Below are 21,781 nucleotides of genomic sequence, written 5' to 3'. Positions count from 1 at the left end.
TTGTAGTGTTAAGGTTTTATACTTAATATTTAAATCTTCATATCAAATAAAGGAAATAACTTATGTTTCTTCTATATATATGTTTGTTTGTTTATTTATTTATTTATTTATTTATTTTTTAGAAAAGCAACCTTCAGTCTTCTGGTGAGTGGATCCTGGACTATTTGAAACTTTATAAATGAGCATTTTTCTACATATATAAATATATCCATTTATGGATGGGCTATCTTGATTTATAAGAGTTTATGTTGGTCTTCTTTGGGATAATGTTTTTGTGTATTTTTTAAAAGTAACATTTAAGGTTATTGGCTGGAATAACAGATAGTCTGGTTGTACATTTCTTAGTTACCAACATAGGCTACCAATTTTTACATTATTTATGCTATGGTGTCAGTACACATGTGATAGTCACCTGGCAATTCCAGCAGGTAGTATTACTCTTCACTCCTAATTCTCTTGTTGGATAAAATTTATTGGGTGCTAGCCATGTAGTGGAGTTTACTTTTATAAACTTTACTGATCATGACTGGTATTATGTCAGAAAAGCTTCATTCTAATTTACTGGAAACTGGGGCACCAATAAGCCAGGAGAGGCTTTATCTAGAATGGCTTTATATCTAAAATTTCCACAGGGGTTTAGAATGAAGTTGTTTTACTCACCTACTTTGGGTTATTAGTGTCTTCTTTATGGCATGGGAGTTACTAAGAAGTCCTATGCAGAGATAGCCTCTGCTTTTAATTATGTCACCCTGGATGATTAATAGCAATTGAAGTCTCTTCAATATTTCTTATGGGAAAATTGCTTTGTATGTATTCATTTTTAGGTCTGTGTCTTTAAAAAATAACCATTCAAAATGTAGGTATGTCTGTACCTCAAATTAAAAAGATAAAATTCTGAATAGTTTTCCTTCTTTATGTGTTGATATTTTATGTGTTGATATTTTATTCCCCCCATATTTAAAAATGGAGGAAAATGAGGCAGTTTTCTCTGTGGCAATCTAATTTTTTTTCTGTTAGGGTGGGGTGAGGAATTCTTCTTAATATTTACAAAAGTCACTTTGGATTGTACTGTATTTCTTCTTTCTTTACAGTTATGGCCAGTCCAGGAGGTCTCAATGCTGTGCGTACCAGCAACTTTGCTCTTGTTGGATCTTACACACTGTCATTATCCTCAGTAGGAAACACTAAGTTTGCTTTGGAAAAGGTAATCCTAAGAAACTTCTTTCCTGTACTTCCCAAATTAAAAGCTTCAAAGTTCAGATCTGTATTACATCACTATTGAGAATTTTTTTTCACCATAATGTAATATGACTAAACTTTTGAATAGCTAATAAGACCATTTTAAGGAGTGAATAAACTAGAGGCACTTGGTTTGACTCCTGCTATGTAATATAGTATTTTTTACAAATATGTATTTTTAATTTTAATTCCTTAAATTTTTGATTAGCATGTGGTAATTATACATATTTATGGGTTATAGTATGATTATTTTAATAGATATGTACAGTATATACTGATCAAATCAGGGTAATTAGCATTTCTGTTTTCTTATTTCTTTATGTTTGGAGCCTTCAAACTCTTGTCTTATGGTTCTTCATAAAATATAGGTTATTATGAACTATGGTCACTCCACTGTGCTATCTCTTCCTTCTAATTGTGCTTGAGTATACTCTCCCTCCCTCCCATTCTCAACACTCACTGTTCTACATTCAGATTGACTTTTTAAAACTTACATATATGAGAATGTACATGCAATATTTGTCTTTGATATTTATATTACCATAAGAGATATCTGAAGTCATAATATAGAGGTGAAGAAGTAATGAAAAGTTAGAAGGCCTGATTTCTAGTTTTTGCTCTGCTAGTAATTCACTCTAGTCCCAATGACTTGGGAGGCAGGAGGATTGCAGGTTCCAGGCCAGCTTTAGAATCTTTTTTGTTGTTATTGTTTTTGGTCCTGGGTTTCTAACCCAGGAGCACTTAACTACAGAGCCACATCCCCAAAACTTTTTATATTTTATTAAAGACAGGGTCTCACTAAGTTGCTTTAGAGCCTCTCTTAAGTTGCTGAGGCTGTCTTTGAACTTGCATCCTTCCCAGCTGCTGGAATTACAGACGTACTAAGCACCCCCAGAATCTTAATGAGGCCCCAAGCAACTCAAGGAGATCCTGTCTCAAAATAAAAAATAAAAAGGGCTGGGAATGTAGCTCAGTGTAAAGTGCCTTTAATCTCCAGGATCAAGAAAAGAAGAAAACATTATGCAAAGTTACTTTATTTCTGAGAGGTCTTGGTATCCTAGTAGAATATTATGTTTGCAAAAAGAAGCTCAACTTTAAAATTCTATGAAAAAAATTTCTTTTAGTTGGTGGACAAAAAGCAGACTATATTTGAAATTTTAACTACTGTTAATGAATAAATGTATTTTAACATGCTAATTTCTAAAAATTTATGTAACTTATTATATATTATTTCAAGTAGTTGAACAAATTGAGTGATCCTGGGTCTTTTTTTTTTCTTTCTTTTTGTTGTTTGTTTTAGATAAATTATGATGTAAAAGAGCGAGAGCTACTGGGCTATTTGTTCCAGGAAAAGGTTGCCATGTTTTCTTTGCTTAAAACTAATGTGCTTAAAAAAATCAGTTCTTCATTTTTGGTTCTTCCATATTTGTTTTACTAACTATTCTGATATCTTTTTGGTTATTTTGAATAATTAAGGACATTATGTACATAATACTTTTTTTTGGACTCTTACAAATGGGCGTCTTTTTCTCCACTCTCATAATTCTTTAAATTTTTCTTTGAAAGTTCTCTTTCTTTTTTAAATGCATGTTTGGTATTTGGGGTTTTTTTCTGCCTATATGCTTTCATCTAGTTAAGAATTCTTTAAAATTCTGTGGTCCCTTTGTTTTTTTTCCAAGTACCAATTAGACTACCAAATTAGTAACTATGTTTAAAACCAAAATTATTCAATAGTTTTGATTTTTCGTGTACTGAAAAAGCTATTGTTGATGTTTTTAAATAAAAGTAGAAAACTTTCATATTCTTGGTTGGCTAATTGGTATATTGTTATAGATGATACTTTGCATATTAATTTTGAAATTAAAATGTACTTAACACTAAAATTATATTGAATATGAGCATTTATTTAGAAGATTTTTAAAAGATTTGCTATTCTTGTAAAAGATCAGTGCAAACATTTTGTGGGAATATAGAAATGCTAATTGACAAAATGCTGGATAGTATTTTTTTAAATTTTAAATTCTTTTTAAAATTATTTTTATTTGTTCTACTTAGTTCTTATTTTAAATTCTTAAAATAAAATTTGCAAATCAGATAAGCATAAGAATTGGGTTCTATGAACTGTATTCCTTGTTTGGTATAGTCACATAGCCAATTTTTACATATATAGGCGATTTCATTAATCTCTAAAATGAGACTTCATTGACATCTTAAGTATAGAATGTTCTTTATAAAAATTTTTGGCTGCCATTTTAATTCAAAATGTTACACTTAAAAATTAATATTATATTTCCATTCTCTTAATACCTTCTTTGTAATTATAACTTAAATTATCAACCATATGGTTGAGTGCAAAATCAAATAACTGAATTTAATTGGTTGTCTTTTACTCTTAAGTCTCTGAATTAAAAACCATTTCATTTAAAATTTGTCCTAAATGTGCTTTTGTGAGTGATAGGGGAAAGCAAATATTTATTCCAATAGCTTTTGGTTGATATAGAAGAATATTTCAATAGATAGTAAAGTTTATAAGCTTAGTAAGTTGATGGGGAAAATGTGAGACCTTTTCTACTCATATAAATATTCTGATTTAATTGACTTTGGGAGAGTAGACAGGTCTCTCATGTCCTACTTTTAGTATAAGACAGTGTCTGTCTATTTTATTGGTGCCTTGACCAACGGTCATAAAGGTTATCTCTGATATACCCTTCAGAAAGGAATGTCTTTTGAGGTTAACCTAGGTTGTTTGCTTCACAGATTTAAGATATCACTAATAGTGGATTGCCATCTGATTTGAGGTTATAGATATCTGACTTAAAGCCTGACATCCTGGAGTCACAAAATCTTTCTCTAGGGAATCCAGAACACTCATAGCTTTATTATACTTTTTATGGATAAAGGGAAAATGACATCTCAAAGCTCATCCTTCTTTTTTTTTTTTTAATCTAAAAAAAGATTTGCAAGACCTTTATTCATGAAACTTAAGCTTTGCCAAATGACTTTCAAGAAGAGCTAGGTTGCTTGTCTAGCATGTGTAAGGCCCTGGGTTTGGTCTCTGATATCACAAAAGAGGTAAATAATTGAGGCAGCCTTCTATCTTAACAAATCCAGAGCTTATCATCTGACCTAAATGAACTTCTTAGGCATTAAGCCTTTTAGGAAATAGAGATGTTAATGTAAACATTATTTGAGCAAACATTTATGAAGTAAAACAACCAATTGGAATTATAGAATTTTGGGATTGGAGGTAGAGTGATTAGGCATTCTAAAGCTGTTAAGTTTCTATCTATTGGCCTCTGTGATTAAAATAGTGCATATACCGTGTATAATTAATGACAACATTCAACCTAGTCATAAGTTATGTTTTATAACACAGTTGAAGTGTGGACTCTTTCAACAGATTAGAATTGTAATCTTTTCATGCAATTCTCCACACTTGACAGGGGACAGTAAGCTTGACGGTTTTGTGAATATTTTCAATTCTCTTCTTTATCAGGATAAGCTTCTAATCAAGAATATTGTCTACTTTTCCATAGCTCTAAAGCAGTAGGGTACATTTTCCCCTCATCTTTCTGAGATTTTTTTTATCTCCAGCATTCTCTGGGCTAAAAAATGAAATTTTATTAATTAGCATTGAGAGGAAAAAACCTAAGAACTTAAAATTGACAATATGGAAAAGAGAGAAGAGAAGTTTTAAGAAATGGGTATACTGAAAATACGATGTTTTGATTCTACATATGGATGTCTACAGTTAGAGATTTATTTCATGTAATTAGTCAATTGGAATCTATATATGTGTATATATAATATATATATAAATTGTAATTTAAAAAATATTTATATATATATGTACACACACATATTTGGGGAGGGGTCTTAGAATTTCCCTTTAAGTTACCTATTTTGGGTTGGAGGATCAAATTGTAATGAACTAACACTATGGTGAGAACTTTTAAATTTAGACTGAATTAAGATTATTCCACTCAAAATGTTATTCTTTTTCACAGGGCAGCTGAAATGATGGATAATAAATAGCATCTTTCTTCCTTTTTGACCTAGAAGCGAATATCACTTTAGATATACATGTTACCATTTTATACTAGTGATGAAATCTATACAGTTGAATTTTTTCTTATATTTGTAATCCCTAATTCAAATTTGAAATCATTTCAAATTGTCACATATGTTTAAACATCTTTTATAATTTAAAAAATGCTTTTACATGAGGTGTCTATTAATCTATTGATTAGAAAGATTTATTTAAAAATATTTCTTATGAGAATTTTCATGCTGGAAGAAAATATCAGTTCCCAAACTTTTAACTAGTAAGAGCAGCATAGTCAGTATTTAGACATTTAATTTTAATTTTGTCAATTTTGGGTGGTAGTGGGTTGTGCTGGGGACCAAACTCATGGCCTCAAGCATGCTGGGTACACCCCCAGCCCTCTTTGGTCAGTTTTTGCTTCATGTATTTTAGAGCTACCTGCATAAATGTTTTGGATTATTGTATCATACTGATGAATTATTCACGCCATCTTCGATGACCTTTATTTTAAAGTCTACATTGTTGATATTAATGTAGTCAAAATAGCTTTTTATCATTGGTGTATATATTTTTTTCATCCTTGAGTCTCTTTGTGTCTATATTTCAGATTTATGTTTTATAAATGTCTTTTATGGTCATGTGTTATTTAGTCTGACAATATTTTGTCCTTTCACTGGAGTGTTTAGTCCATTTACATTTAATGTCATACTAGTGTGGTTTGGGTTCAGACTACCATAGGGTTGGGCAAATTACAACCCACAGACTAAGTCTAGCTTGTGGCCTACTTTCTTTTGTTAAAAAAAATAACATTACATTTGTCACAATAAATGGACCAATACTAATAAATTATTATTATTATTAGCAAAGTTCAACAGTCTGTTTTTGTGATTACACTATTTGAGACACTGCTATGCCATTTGTTTTTATGTTGTCTATGGCTGCCTTCATGCTCTAATGGTAGAGTTAAATGGAAGTGACAGACCATATGGTCTACAAAGCCTAAAATGATAATTGGTTCTTTACAGAAAAAGTTTGTTGACAATTTTCTTGTTTTTTTTTTTTTTTCTATTTGTTTCATCTGTTTTTGCTTCTTTGTTTTTTCTTTCTTGCCTTCTTCAGGATAATATTTAATATTTGAATATTTTCGTGATCCTTTTCATCTCCTCTGTTGAATTTTAGGTATACTTCCTTCTATTTATTCTTTTTTAGTAGTTGCTAAAAATTACAGTATGCATCCTAAACCTATTGAAGTCTGCCTTGAAATATTATTACGCCACATCATGTACAGTATAACAGAATCCCACAACAGTATAATCCCATAATCCCATTTGTCCATCCCATTATATTTTACTTCTTTATTATAATTCCCATCAAACACTGTCATCATTTTTTCTTTAATTAATTTTTAAATAACATTTTAAAATTATGTTTTAAAATGTTGCCCTTTTGTATTTACCATTTATGGTGTTCTTTATTCCTTTGCAAATCCAGGTTTCCATCTGGGAACCTTGCACTCTCAGGAGGAACTTTTTTTTTTTTAATTTCTTGTAGTATAGATTTACTGGAAATAAAATCTCTAGTTTTTGTTCATTTAAAAATGTTTTTATAATTTCTTAATATCTGAAGGATATTCTCACTGGCTCTAGACTTCTGGGTTTATGGATCTGTAGTTGTGTATTTTGTAAGTTTTGGCAGATTCTAACTCATTAATATTTCCTCTGCACAGTTCTCCCTTCTTACTGGAGCTCCTGAGAAATCTATTAGACTGTTGACTATTTTCCTATAAGTTATGGCATGTTCTTATTTTCATTTAATTCTTTATTCCTTTGTACTACATTTTAGATCATTTCTAATAAGCTGTTTTCTAGTCCATCTATCTTTTTTCCTGAGGTACCCCAGTCTCCTATTTAGCCTACCTAGTAATTACTAAGTAATTGAAACTCTTTTTTCTTTAGTTTTGAAATTTCAGAATTTGGACCTGTTTTACAGTTTTTAATTCTCTGCAGATATTCTGTATCCTTTTAACCCATTTTTGCCAATCTTTTGCTCTAAATTCTTATTCTGCTTCAACATTTAGATTATCTGTGGATCTGGATTTGCTATTGATGTTTTTTTTTTTTTCTCTTGATAAGGGCCATATTTTCATGCTTTTTCATGTCTTGTGTATTTTTTCCTTTTTTAAATTTACTTTTAATTTGTTCTAACTAGTTGTACATGACAGTAGAATGTATTTTGATACACTGTACACAAATGGAACATAGCTTCTCTTTCCTCTGGCTGAACATGGTGCAGAGTCACACTGGTAGTGTGTATAGGGTAATAATGTCTGTCTCATTCCTCTGTCCTTTCCATCCCCACACCTTCTCCCCTTCCCTCACTCCTTCTGCACAAAGTTCCTTCATTCTTTCCTTATGCCCTCCCCCCCATTATGGATGAACATCCACTAATCAGAGAAAACATTTGGCCTTTGGTTTTAGGGGGATTGGCTTACTTCGCTTAGCATGATAGTCTCCAGGTCCATTGATTTACCTGCAAATGCCCTAATTTCATTCTTTAAGCCTGAGCAATATTCCATTGTATATATATATACCACATTTTCTTTATCCATTCATCTGTTGAAGGGTATCTCGGTTGGTTACATAGTTTAGCTGTTGTAAATAGCTAATATAAACATCGATGTGACTGCATCACTGTACTGTGTTGATTTTTAAGTCCTTTGGGTATAAACTGAGGAATGGGATAACTGGGTCAAATGGTGGTTCCATTCTAAGTTTTCTGAAGAATCTATACTGCTTTCCTTAGTGGTTGCAGGAATGTGCATTCCCACCAGCAATGTATGAGTTTCCTTTTTCCCCACATCCTTGCCAGCATTTATTGTTACTTGTATTCTTGATAATTGCCATTCTAATTGGAGTGAGATGAAATCTTAAGAGTTTTGGTTTGCATTTCTCTAATCGCTAGAGATGTTGAACATTTTTTCAGTTTGTTGATTGATTGTATTTCTTCTTTGAAGTGTTCAGTTCCTTAGCCCATTTATTGATTGGGTTATTTGGTTATTTGTTAAGTTTTTTGGGTTCTTTTTTTTAAAGAGAGAGAGAATATTTTAATATTTATTTTTTTTAGTTTTCGGCGGACACAACATCTTTGTTTGTATGTGGTGCTGAGGATCAAACCCCGGCCGCACGCATGCCAGGCGAGCGCGCTACCGCTTGAGCCACATCCCCAGCCCTGTCTTTTGGGTTCTTTATTTTATTTTTATTTTTTATTTTTATTTTTTTTATTGGTTGTTCAAAACATTACAAAGCTCATGACATATCATCTTTCATACATTTGATTCAAGTGAGTTATGAACTCCCATTTTTACCCCAAATACAAATTGCAGAATCACATCAGTTACACATTCACATTTTTACATAATGCCATATTAGTGACTGTTGTATTCTGCTGCCTTTCCTATCCCCTACTATCCCCCCTCCCCTCCCCTCCCATCTTCCCTCTACCTAATCTGTTGTTGTTCAGTTCTCTCCCTTGTTTCCCCCCCCCCCTTTCCCCTCACAACCTCTTATATGTGATTTCATATAACATTGAGGGTTTCCTTATATTTCCTGGAGATTAGTGTTGTTTCTGAGGTGTGTGTGGTAAAGGTTTTCTCCCATCCTATAGGCTCTCTTTTCATGTTATTGATTGTTTCCTTTGTGAGAAGCTGCTTTTTATTTTGAATCCATCCTGTTTATTCATTCTTGATTCTTTCTCTTCAAAATTTTAACCAGCCAAGTGGTTATGAAGTGGTGCCCCTTGTAGGTTTGTTTTTGTATTTTTCCAAGTACTGTTGATTTTGAGCATCTTTTTATGTGTTTATTGGAAGATATACATGTATATATTCTTTGACATACAGATATATACCTTTTTTGGGGGGGGAGGTTGCTGGAAATTGAACCCAGAGGCATTTAACCACTGAACCACATCCCCACCCCTTTTCTTAATATATTTTATTAGAGACAGGATCTCACTGAGTTGCTTAGTGCCTTACTAAGTTGCTGAAGCCAGCTTTGAACTTGTGATCCTTCTGCCTCAGCATTCTTGAGCTGCTGGGATTATGGGCATGCACCACCACTCCCAGCCAGATATATATCTTCTTTGAAGAAATGCCCATTCAAGTCTTTTGCCAAACGTTTAATTGGGTTGTTTGTGTTGTTCTTTTTATTGTTTTGTTGTTGAGTTCTGTGGCTTTTCTGAACACTAGACCATTACATATCACATTTTCTTGATTTATTCTGTTGATGGTCATTTAGGTTTTTGCTACCTCTTAGCTATTTTGAGCAGTGCTGCAATGAAGATGGGAATGCAGATATAACTTTGAGAACCTGATTACAGTTGTTTTGGACAAATACTAAAAGTGGAATTGCAGGGTCATATAGTAGTTCTGCTTTCAACTTTTGAGAAACCTCTATACTGAAAGGTTTTTTGATTTTTATGAAAACTAATTTATTTTTTTCCTTGTGTTGCTTATGCTTTTCTATCATATCTGAGAACTCATTGTCCAACCCACAATCATGAAGCTTTACCTTCATGTTTTCTTTTGAGAGGCTTATGGTATTTGCTGTCATATTTAAATAATTATCCATTTTGAGTTAAATTTTTTTATATGGTATGAGGTACAAGTCCAGTCTCTTTTTCATGTGACTATCCAATCTTCTCAACATCATTTGTTGAAGACTGCTTTGTGCCTTTGAATGGTCTTGGCATCCTTGTCAAAAATCAATTGGCTACGCATATATGAATTTATTTCTTTGGGCTTTCAATTATTTTCCCTTTGTTTATGTGCCATCCTTTGCCAGTACCACAGTTTGAATTAATTTTTTATTTTTTAAAATGTATTTATTTATTTGGTATGGGGATTGAACTTAGGGTCACTTAACCACTGAGCCATATCCCCAGACCTTTTTATTTTCATTTAGAGACAGGGTCTCACTAAGTTGTATAGGGCCTCAATAAATTGCTGATACTGGCTTTGAACTTGTGATCCTCCTATTTCAGCCTCCAAAGTTGCTGGGGTTAAATGCAAGCACCACTACACCTGGTGAATTAATTTTTTTAAATAGAGATATATAATTTCTCCATCTTTGTTTCTGTTTTTTAAGATTATTTTGGTTTTTAGGACTTTTGACAATTTCCTATGAGTCTGAGGATTAGCTTTCTCATTTCTGCAATTCATTTTTCTTTATTAGTGAGTAAATTTAAGCAGTTGGTCTCCTGTTGAGTATATTCTGTTGATGGAGAATAGATAAATATGTATTCTATTCTTAAATCTATGTTTTATTTTTCACATTAATTAGGGTTTTTGTTTTTATCAAGCTCTACAGTGAATTAATTTATTCTTCAAAAGTGTTTGTTGCTAAGGAATCAGTGGCTTTTTGGCTATGTCTTTTATATTCCAACTTTAGAAATGATGTATTTTCTATGCATATTATTCTTTATTCATGATTTATACATGTTTTATCAAGAAAAATCATCTTTGGAACTGTTTTATAAATAATTTACCCTTTTTCTTCCAGGTACCCTTTTTGTCTCCTTTGGAAGGTCATATTCATTTAAAAATAAATTGTCAAGTGAATTCAAGTGTTGAAGAAAAAGGTTTTCTAGTAAGTAGCATCATTTAGTCTTTATTTTCCTTTTTCAATTTTATAAAACATAGACTTGGTTTCCCATAGGAATGAAGGTCTATGTGATTAAATGATAAATTGGTTCAATAAAGATTTGTTGCAAATCGTCTATATGCCAGTCATTGTGCTGGAATACCATAGGCCATAAAAAGCAATCACTCAACTAAGGCTTTTGGTTCACTAAGGGGAAATACAAATGAATAGGCAAGTACAATACAGTACTAAAGTAGGAGAAAACACAGTGGGGTAGGTGTGAGCTGGCAAAATATCTGTCCTGTGTGTGGAGAAGGTTAAAGGAAGCTGCTGGAAGAAGTAACTTCTAAACTGCTCACTGAATAAGTTAGGGGAAAGGAGATAAGTGTTCCATATAAGGGGAGCATGTACAGTGGCCTGGAGGGCCCTTCCCTCTCTTACCCCCACCTGAAGGAAAGAAGCATGAGACACTCCAACAATGACAGGTATTTCAGCCTTTGAGTTAAGGGGAGGGGTGGAGGGAGGAGAGGGACTAGAAAGCAAAGTATAGTTAAGGGAAATGGGCCAAGTGTTAAAGGGCATTTAAAAGATTTTGGGCTTTATTCTGAAGCCAGTGGGGTATTCTTAAAGCATTTTAAACAGAGGAAAACACTAAATTTGGGGTTTAGAAAAATCATTTTGACCTGACATATGGAACATGATTGGAGAATGGTGATCCTGAAAGGCTAGTTAGGAAACAGATACTGGGTGTGAGAGATGATGGGAACCACAAGTGGGATGCAGGGAATGGCTCATTAGAGAGACATGAAGAAGGAAGCAAGCAGACACAGGTGATTTGGCTCTAGCAGGTGAGGAAAGCACAAGTCACAAATGGCGCTCAGCTCCCTCTTTGCACATTTTGAGTGGCAGGAATACTATTGAAGGTAAAGCACCTGGGGGGAAGAGCAAGTGTGTTCTTCCTTCCCACATTTGAGGCTGGAGGCCATGTATTCCCCCCACCCCCAACATTTTATTGTGAGAAATGGCAAACAAATAACAATGTGTATAGAATTTTACAATGAGCATCCATCTATCCATTTTCTAGATTTTATCTTACACCTGTAACATTTTTTACTACCTTGTTTTACCACATATCTCCTATCCAGCCATTCCTCTATCTTTTTTGGAAGAATTTCAAAATATATTGTAGACATTAAGGGCTTTCCCCTGAAACTTAACTGCACATTTCTTGAGTTTTGATGAATACATAGATGTATATAACCCAAATTTCTATTAAGATTTAAACTAATAAGTTTCCTCATGCCCCTTCCCAGTCAATTCCTACTTGCAGTGGGAAGTTTTAATGAGCTGGGTTTTAAATTATTTGAATTTTAGGACTAGAGATGTGTTTCAAAGATTAGGATTTGGAACTGAGGGTAGAAGTTTTAGTGGTGATAGAGGTATGGATGTGTCTGCATGTCAAGGTAGTAATGGAAGGCCAGGGCCAGTGAGCAGAGCAGACCAGGGGTAACACTGACATTTAAGTGAGATAAGCCCTCAGAGGATTCCACAGGGAAGGAAATGGAGAATTGAATGTCTTGGTTGCCAAGGGAAGGGTTTGAAGGAGGGAGTGGTCAAATTAGATAAGAATCCACTGTGACTGCTGGAGTAATAAGGTGGTCATTTCAGCCTTGGCAAGAACAGAGGCTAGATCACAAGTGGTTCTCTAGGTCACAACTGGTTCTGGATCTGATGGGAGGTGAGGAGTGAGAGCAGGAGTAACTCTTGTAAACAAAGTTTGGTAGCAAGTGGGAAAAGAGAGAAGAGTGAGTGTACTGCAGGGTGAAAGAGGGACTTGGTCCTCATTTATTAGGATTTGAGAGACTTGAGCAGCTCCAAATACAAATGAGTGATTTCTAACAGGGCCAAAGAGGATGAAGATAGAAGCCATAGGGAACTTGAACTAGAGTAATTCATAAAGCAAGGTCATGAGAGGGGATGAAATGCACTCTAGCTATAGTTCATGGGATCAGTCTATATAGAATTATACTTTTTCTGTCATTAGAGAATAGTATATGTGTAGAATACATAGAAAATTTTGTTTATGGTGAAAATCAAATTGGTTTTCTCTTTGACACAAGAATTTGAATGATACAAGGGATATTACAAATAAGTTTGCAGTTACTATTGAAAGGTGCAAAAAAGAAGAGTTAAAGTATAAAATAAAGCCCATGTGGCCTAGCTAAATCAGACTTCCCACAGATAACACACACAATTTTTCCTTTCTTGTTATCTTCTTCAGTTATAAATCCAGTAGGTGGCAGTAGATAGTCTTGGAAAAGCATTTTAAAATAAATTTCTGACTTGAAAGTCATGTTTACTTACTGACCTCTGAATGTAAATATTTTTACATTTTATTGTAGACACCTTTAGCAACTGATAGGTTCTGTTCTAGTAGCCAGTTCATTTGTATATAATGTGTAACCTATTTAATTTTTGAGCTATGCTCTTAACTAGACTTGAATTCTAAAGCCATTGTTATTACACCCACAGTCACAGAAATGAAGAGCTCAGAACTCCCTCATATGACTTTGTCCTCTGCCTAAACAATGCATTTTTAATTCCACCTACCTTCTGTAAAAAATAGAGATTGTAACTGAAATGAAAGCTATTTGGTTCAATTTCCTTTCCTGCTGTGCCAGAGACAGCTGGAGGAGGAAGTCTGTAACCAGAGACATTGGTACTTGGTTCTAAATCAATGTGGGTCCAGATCGGTCTTGAATGATGACAGCAGAAAGGCGTTTTGGACAGGGAGCTAGAAGATGCCAATTTTGCTTTGTAATTGTATGTTGTCACTTAATTTTCCCCTAACCCTCATTTTCCTCAGCTATAAAGATGAAAAGGCTGTCTTATTCCTCTTTGATTAAGTAGGATATGATAATAACTCCATTAGCATTTCCCTTGACTGTTACCTTCAGGGTGTAAAAGATGCACACAGGAGGGAGCTCATGAGTCACCTGCACTAACTTGTGCTTGAAATTGAAATGACAAGATTTCTTTCTTCCTTAGCTATGAGCAGTGTTGTTCAGAAAAAAGCATGTGTTGGGAAAAAGAATGAGCTAGGGAGCAGGAAAAAGGACAGGAGGAATATGATTATTAGGAATATTTTACTAAACTAACTAAACTTATTGATTTGAGGTTTTTTATCTATCATGGAAGCATCTCATACAAACTGCCTTTGCCAAATTCACATAAACCAGTGAATTGGAAAGAGTATGTATCCTATTGCAGGGTTGGTGCTAGGATTAGTTGAGTTAATGTGAAAACATGTTCTTGGAATAGTGTACCTCACAGCCAGAATCAAATAATACTAGTGTTGTTTTTAGCTACCCAACAATCAGAAAGGTAAAGTTGTGATTTAAAGGTAGGAAAACCTTGGTGTATTCTGAAATGAAACACAAAGATGCCTTTAGGTTATCTGCATCAGGGGATAGCAAAGTAGGGGCCACCACTTGTTGCTGTAGAAATACGATAATCTGTTTACACTTAGTGTCTATGCTTCTTTTGTGCTACAAAAGAAAGCTGAATATTTGTAATATAGACTAGATGAGCTACTATGACTGAAATATTTATTCTCTGGCCCTTCAAGGAAAATTTTGCCAACTCATGATCTATATATAGCATTGTTACATTTTTTTCCTTTTTTCTTTAATGTAAAAGCTCCTAAAGGATTTTTTTTTAGAAATTAAAAGTGAGGACTTCATATAAATTAGGGCTCTGTTATAACTACAATTGAAAAATAGCAGAGAAAAAAACTTCCCAGCTTCTACTTACATTGTTTAAGAGTAAGTACTTGCTCATTACCTATTTTTAGGAGTTTGATCTGTAACCAACATTACTCTTCACCTACCCTTGGGATGCCACCTGCATTCCTAAGACATGTCTGACTGCAGGGAGATGCCACTTCCAAGTGCACCTGATAGCCAGGCAGTGGACTTGGAGTTCTGATGTTTATCACAGTAGTCCATCAAGGCTTATGATCATGAGTTGACTTTTATAATCCTGTTAGAAACTCTGTTCTAAATGAGAATAAATGAAATGCCAGTCTTTATGTGAAGATAAGTTTAACTTAATATCCTATCACTTTTTGTGTGTGTGTGTGGGGGGGGGGAGTAAACTGGGATTGAACTCAGGGACACTCAACCCCTGAGCCACCTCTCCAGCCCTATTTGTATTTTATTTAGACACAGGGTCTCACTGAGTTGCTTACGGCCTCGCTGTTGCTGAAGCTGGCTTTGAAGTGATCCTCCTGCCTCAGCTTCCAGAATTGCTGGGATTACAGGCATGTGCCACTGTGTCCAGCCTGTCACTAGTTTTTTAATGCAGAAGATTTAATACTCTCATGTCATTATATTCTACAACACTCATACATCTCTCTTGTTTAAGGAGCATTTGGTTAGGGATACCATGCTCATGAAGTTTTATAGAGATATTTATTTGAGGTTAATTATCTAGGTGGTATTAAATGCTTTTAGATAATATAACAGTTATCTTCTGATGTGAACAATCAACAATTTTCATTACTAAGGTAAAAAGATATGATACAAATCATACAAGTAGATTTTGACATGAAATGTGGCGACATGAAATGTGGCAACATGAAGTTGAAGATACAGAATGAGCATTTTATAGTTTGGACATTTTCCTCCAGTTTCTCAAGTCAGCATTTCAATTGACTTTTCCAGACCATATTTGAAGATGTTAGTGGTTTTGGTGCCTGGCATCGAAGATGGTGTGTTCTTTCTGGCAACTGTATCTCTTATTGGACTTATCCAGATGATGAGAGGAGAAAGGTAATTTAAGTAGTACTGATTGGTGGTGAAGAGCTCTGATTTTCATGTGGTGTCTCATGCAAGTGTTCCCTCTGTCCTTTAAGATTCTCCCTTGCATGTACTTACTAAGCTCTTAAAATGTTCTTGCTGCAGTCCTCTGTTTGTGAAGATTTTATATCCTGTCCATTGCTTATGATTTTCCTTCTTTTCTCTTAGAGTCTTTCCGCCCCCTCCCCCCTCCTGTGCTGGGATTAGGGCCTGAGCATACTAGGCAACCATGTACACTAAGCCACATCTCCAGCCAAAGCAGTACTATATATATATATATAATCTATCTATCTCCATCTTTCCACATCAAAAAAGATAAATCTATTATATTGTGTTTAGTAATTATTAAATAGTATTACATTATGGTCATTAAGATTATTAATATTTTAAAAATATGTGAAATGTTTAAGATATTCAAAAAGGCACAAAAACATCATTTCAGTCAACTTTAGTTATTAGTCCAGTTGAAAGTAAGATCAATGTGCTGTTTGCCTCTCTGTTCCTGGCTTATTTCACTTAACACAGGGACCTCTAGATTCTTTCATGTTATCTCAAATGTCAAAATTTCCTGTTTAAGGTTTTAAAAATTATATATTTTATTATTTTTATTTTATTTTTATTATGTATTTTTTAAATTTTATTTTTATTATATTATTTTTTATTCCATATTTGTTGGAAACTTTGTATCACAATTTATTTATATGGCCCCCCTTCTTTCAAGGCTGAGTAGTATCCCATTTTAATATCCGTTCACCTGTCAACAGATACTTAAGTTGTTTCCATACTGTGGCTATTGTGAATAATCCTGCAGCAAACATGGCAGTGCTGACATCTCTTTGACATACTGATTCCAATTCCTTTGGATATATATCCAGTAATGAGATTGCTGGGTTATATGGTAATTCTATTTTTAGTTTTTTTTTTTTTTTTCAGGAACTTCCATACTGTTTTCTAAAATGGCTATATTTATTTACAATGTCACCAACAGTGTATAGGGTTTTTTTTTTTTGTGGTGGTGGTTACCAATAGTTGTTCTCTTTCATCTATCCAACTTAACAGGTATGATGTGATATCTCATTGTGGTTTTGATTTACATTTCCCTGATGATTAGAGATTACCAGGGCATTTCCCCCCATATATTAATTTTCCATTTTGGGGAAATTTAGCTTTTAAATGAATGGCTTTCTAATTTTAATTTTACTAACTTAATGCTTAACGTTTCTTGACTTAGTTTTGTGTATGTTCTACTAATGTTTTTAAAATTTATTTTTAAAGAATCCCATAGGAAGGATTAATCTGGCTAATTGTACCAGCCATCAGATAGAACCAGCCAACAGAGAATTTTGTGCAAGACGAAATACTTTTGAATTAATTACTGTTCGACCACAGAGAGAAGATGACCGAGAGACTCTCGTCAGCCAATGTAGGGATACACTCTGTGTCACAAAGTATGTATCAAACTTTTATTATTTCTGTCAACTAAGTAACTAATTACCCACTTTGTTCTTACCACGATGAGAAATATCAGAGTGACCTCTGACTTTGAAAGAAATGTTGTAGGAAACATATCTACAGCATTAAGAGAACAGTCTATAAAACAATATAGTTAAGAAGTGTTTAACATTCAGGTTATATCCCAGCTAATCATGTTTTCTAATATGTTCACAGTGTAAGCATTTATAAGGTGGTTAGCTAACTAATAATCTTTGGGTTAAGTTTACAGATTTCATGTGTAGTGAGAAGTCAAGCTTTATTTAAGAAAACTTGATAAATTCCTTCCTTTCCATTACAAAAATACCCTCATTTAACCCAATGATTTACAAAAAGAGCCTCATTCTTCAGATTCCTGGTTGGAGGTTGAGAGAATAAATTCTTGGGAATATCACTTTTTTGTTAACCTTCAGCTTAAGATACAAAAACTTAGTAATAACTCTAAGAGTCTAACATAGCTTCATTTGCGTGAATGACCAAAAAGTTTGAAGACAAAGTTATAACTAGGCACAAAAATTAGAATTTGACAAAAACCTTTGTTTATCAGGCTGTTGCTGGATATTGAGGACAGGGAGATGGTAGCCTTAGCTCACTGAGTTTCTAATGTGAAAATCTTAGAAAGCTGCAACCCAGAGACATTATACCAAAATAGAACAATGTTGTTCCTCAGAGCCTGCCAATTTGTTTTTAAAAAACTAGGGGACCCATTCTTTGCAAATTCTTGATGAGTAGGTTACATCCTGATTAATTCACATTGGCTCATCCATTCCTTTCCTTCGGGGACCTTCAACAGTAGTGTAAAGACAGGAGAGGCAAAATAGCTTTGTAATTATTTTTGCTTGGTAGCTGCCCCATGGCTGGTCTCCATCATTGAGAGAACCAAAGTTCAGTACCTAAATAGTTCTGACCACAACAGCTTACTTTATCTCTTGTAAATCTTACTCATATTTTTCATATAACTTTTTTTTAACTTGCTGCATAAACCCTTCTACACTGTTCTTTGGGACTTCCCCTATGGTAGAAGTAGCTAGATTACCTATTGCTCTAATTATTCTGTTTATTTATGTGTAGTTTTTCTTATAACATTATCATAACTTGGTTGTGTTCTGCTTTATCCAAGCATATTCTCAGTTTATAGTCTTGGCTATCTTAAGCTTTGCTTGAGGGTTTAAAAGTTATTTTATTTTTTTGATCATAACAATAAAAATATGCTGCAATTCTGCATTCTTTTTTGTGGATCTGTTTCTCTGTAGTTAGTGCCTTTTAAACATATACCTTTTATCTAAATTTAATGTACTCATTTTCATTTTTATTAACCAGGCTTGCTATATTTCCCTTCTTCATCATAAAAGATTTCTCCTCATCAATATTGCCTACCTTACAGTAGACACTACATATTTGAACTGGAAATCCCTTATCACATGGGGAGGCAATATTTATAGTGGAGCTTTAAAGTCAACAGACCTAAGTGTTTTTTTTTTTTTTTTTGTTTTTTTTTTTTGTTTTTTTTTTTTTAATTTGTTTTGGGCACTGGGGATCAAACCATAAGCTACACTTCTGGCTCTACAAACCTAACTTGGTAACTTAATAGATGTAATCATGGCAGGTCACTTAACTTTGCTAGTTCTCTGAATTCTCCTGTGTCAAAAGGGAAAAAGAAACTTCATAGAGTGACAAGAGAGTTAATGAATAGATACATTTAGCACAGTGTTGAGTTCATGGAATGAGCACTACAAAAAGTCATTGTTATTCCAAGTAATATTCTTTTTATTAACATTTCGGAATCGGTAAATTTACCCCCTTATTCATTTTTGCACCATTTTAGTATAAATGACAAATTGTAAAGGTATAAAATGAGTACAGCATAAAACCCTTCAACAGATAAATGGCTATTCTCTAGAAGGACGGTCTGTCTGGGAATTAGGGAACTCTCCCTTTCTCTGCCATTGCTCACCCCATCAACCAGTTATTCATTCAACTGGTTGCTAATATGAATGCAAGGAAGAGATTCCTGGTATGACAAAAGTCTTAGAATCTTTATTTTAAGTACCACCATGTTCTACCAGCATACTAGGACAAAAATAATGGGGAACAATGCACAGTGGCATTACCTATAAAGGCAGGTTAAGATCCAAGAGCATCCAGCTTTTAGGGAGCCTGAGTCTTAAGGATATCGGTTACTCAGATTTGAGCTCTCAAGGATATCGATAACTCAGATTTGGGTCTGTGATGGTATTACTAGGAAGCTGCCTATACTCAGTGGGTGTCTCACATTGCCAAATTACCTAGGCAAGACTGCCTGTGTGAAACACCTTCTTTGTTGGAAACGTCATTTACCATATGTCGTTAGTGTGAGTTATGATCAGCTAACCAAACAGGATAATTTTACTCTTATACTTAGAAAAACATCTCATTTTGTGGGTCTTTATTAGAACTCATTAAAAGGTGTTAAGACTAACTCTTTTTACTGATTTATTTAGGCTTTTTTTTTTTTTTTTTTTCATTTTTCTTAGCAAGGCTACATGAAGGTATGGAATGAGATGGAGGAGATTCTGATCTCTGTTTGTTTGTTCCTGTAGGAACTGGCTGTCTGCAGATACTAAGGAAGAACGGGATCTCTGGATGCAAAAACTCAATCAGATTCTTGTTGATATTCGCCTATGGCAACCCGATGCTTGCTATAAACCTATAGGAAAGCCTTAAAAATGTTTCTGTACCATTTAGAGGTTTTTTGAGTTGTGTCATAAATGTATTTTAAGAAAACACATTTAAGAGCATCAGATTTACTGATTGTATTTAATGCTTTAAATAAGAGGGTTTGTGCAAATATTCACTACATATTATGCAGTATTTATCTTTTGTATGTAACAACTGATTTCTCATCTTTCATTCATAAGTAATTCATAAATAATTGGAAGGCAATTCATTATAATTGACTTTTCGTAATCCAAATAGAAAAATTTCATTTTCCTAGAAATTTAATTATCCAGTTATTTATGACAATTTTTTTTTTTTTTAAAGTTAGAAATCCTGAGTTACCTTCTTGGAGCTATGAGCCTCCAAGTAGCAAGGTCTTCCAGGGGTTAGAGAAGGAAACCTCTGGTTTGGTGATCCCTTCTCTAGCTTTGGTAGTTTTTTGAAAGCTTGTTACCAGCATACTGAAAATTTTTTTTTTCTAAAGTACTTTACGGAACATTTTTAAAAATGGAGATGAGAACTTTTTCAAATAGCAAATGTATGTTAGTTTAAAGCTTGAGGCTGCATTTAATAAAGAAATATAGGGAGCATTTTGTGAGATTTGGGGGTTAAATATTTTATGTAGAAGAGTTAATAATCACAAGGTTTACATTTACCCAGTTACTATATATGCAGTGTGGTGCACATTTTTCATAGAATTCAGGATTTATTGAAATAATCATTTTTGCCATGTTGCTTATAGACTTCTCACACGTTACCATATTAATTCTTTCTGCTCCTATAACAAGAACAAATGTAAATTTAAGAATTTTTATATTAAAAGAAATAAACTTTTACCAAGCTGCTATGGATTAATACTTTGCCTGCCAAAGTTCTTGTCTTTTTTTTCCCCATGTCTATGTATGACAGTGTCTTGAAACCTATTTTGAAATCATTCAGAAAACCATTATGTCATGTATTGCCTTTAAAAGTCTAATACTTTTTTATTATAAAATATTGTAAAACATAGTCTCAACTTTTAGATACACTTTGAGTTTTTTCTTTGAATTGTTAGAAGTTATTGATGATTTCATTTCTAAACACTAAATTCTGTCACCTGTCATTTTATTTTTTAATCATTCAAATGTGTTTTTTCTTATGTATGTTATAAAATATATTTTACAACCTCTTACCTAAATAAATACTTGTAAATGGCTTATGGAATTGGTTATTTAAGAAGTACTATGTGTGCTGCTCTGCATCTCTAAGCTCTGGGGCTTCTTGAGGGTATTGTCCTGACAGTATCTCATCTTTTTGTCTGTAGCCCAGGGTTTAGCTTATTGTATAATCCCAGGGTTGCAATTAAATGTGTGGGTGGATGGAAGGGTTCCTTTTTGAGGCATGTCAGCAGAATATGGAAATTAGATGTGCATTTGAGAAGATGGTGGATGATTCCCAAGTGCTTAGTAGAAACTGAGTAGATGAGGGATATCACCACCCAAAACAGACAATAGGTGTGATGGGACTGATGAGGTGGTTCCTTGTATTTCTTGATAGACTTGTATTTATTTTTGAACAGGCATTACATATGGTGGTACAAAATTCAAGAGGCTTAAAAAAGTTAAAGCAAGAAGTCTTGTGTGTTGTAACTACTTGTACCCATTTTTGTGTGTCTTCCCAGAGAACACGATTGCATATTACATGATTACATGTTACTTATAAATAGTTATATTCTTTAATTATACTATTTATTATAAGTTAAAGGAAAAAAACTAAAAGAGTATTTATCCCTTAGAGATTTTTCATTTTAGTATATATATAACTATATAAAGTTC

General features: G+C 33.6%; 1 protein-coding gene across 3 annotated transcripts in view; it reads left to right on the top strand.

Annotated features, from left to right (window-relative positions):
• The window catches only part of ANLN (anillin, actin binding protein), a 61,513-nt gene extending 40,982 nt beyond the window's left edge, over positions 1 to 20,531 (top strand). For 2 of the 3 annotated variants that reach the window (XM_081284673.1, XM_081284672.1), the window contains 6 exons: positions 123 to 144; positions 1,092 to 1,204; positions 10,840 to 10,926; positions 15,645 to 15,752; positions 17,055 to 17,227; positions 19,850 to 20,531. In XM_081284673.1, coding sequence (XP_081140799.1) covers positions 123 to 144; positions 1,092 to 1,204; positions 10,840 to 10,926; positions 15,645 to 15,752; positions 17,055 to 17,227; positions 19,850 to 19,973 — 627 coding nt within the window. In that variant the 3' untranslated portion in view covers positions 19,974 to 20,531. Of the gene's footprint in view, positions 1 to 122; positions 145 to 1,091; positions 1,205 to 2,539; positions 2,594 to 10,839; positions 10,927 to 15,644; positions 15,753 to 17,054; positions 17,228 to 19,849 lie in introns of all 3 variants that reach the window. The other variant, XM_081284671.1, reaches the window with a different exon arrangement.
• The last annotated feature ends 1,250 nt before the right edge of the window (positions 20,532 to 21,781 follow it).

The sequence above is a fragment of the Spermophilus citellus genome, assembly GCF_964194105.1.
Source record: "Spermophilus citellus genome assembly, chromosome: 3".
Lineage (NCBI taxonomy): Eukaryota > Metazoa > Chordata > Mammalia > Rodentia > Sciuridae > Spermophilus > Spermophilus citellus.
Note: the sequence above shows the minus strand (reverse complement) of the source record. Positions and strands in the feature narration are given on the sequence as shown.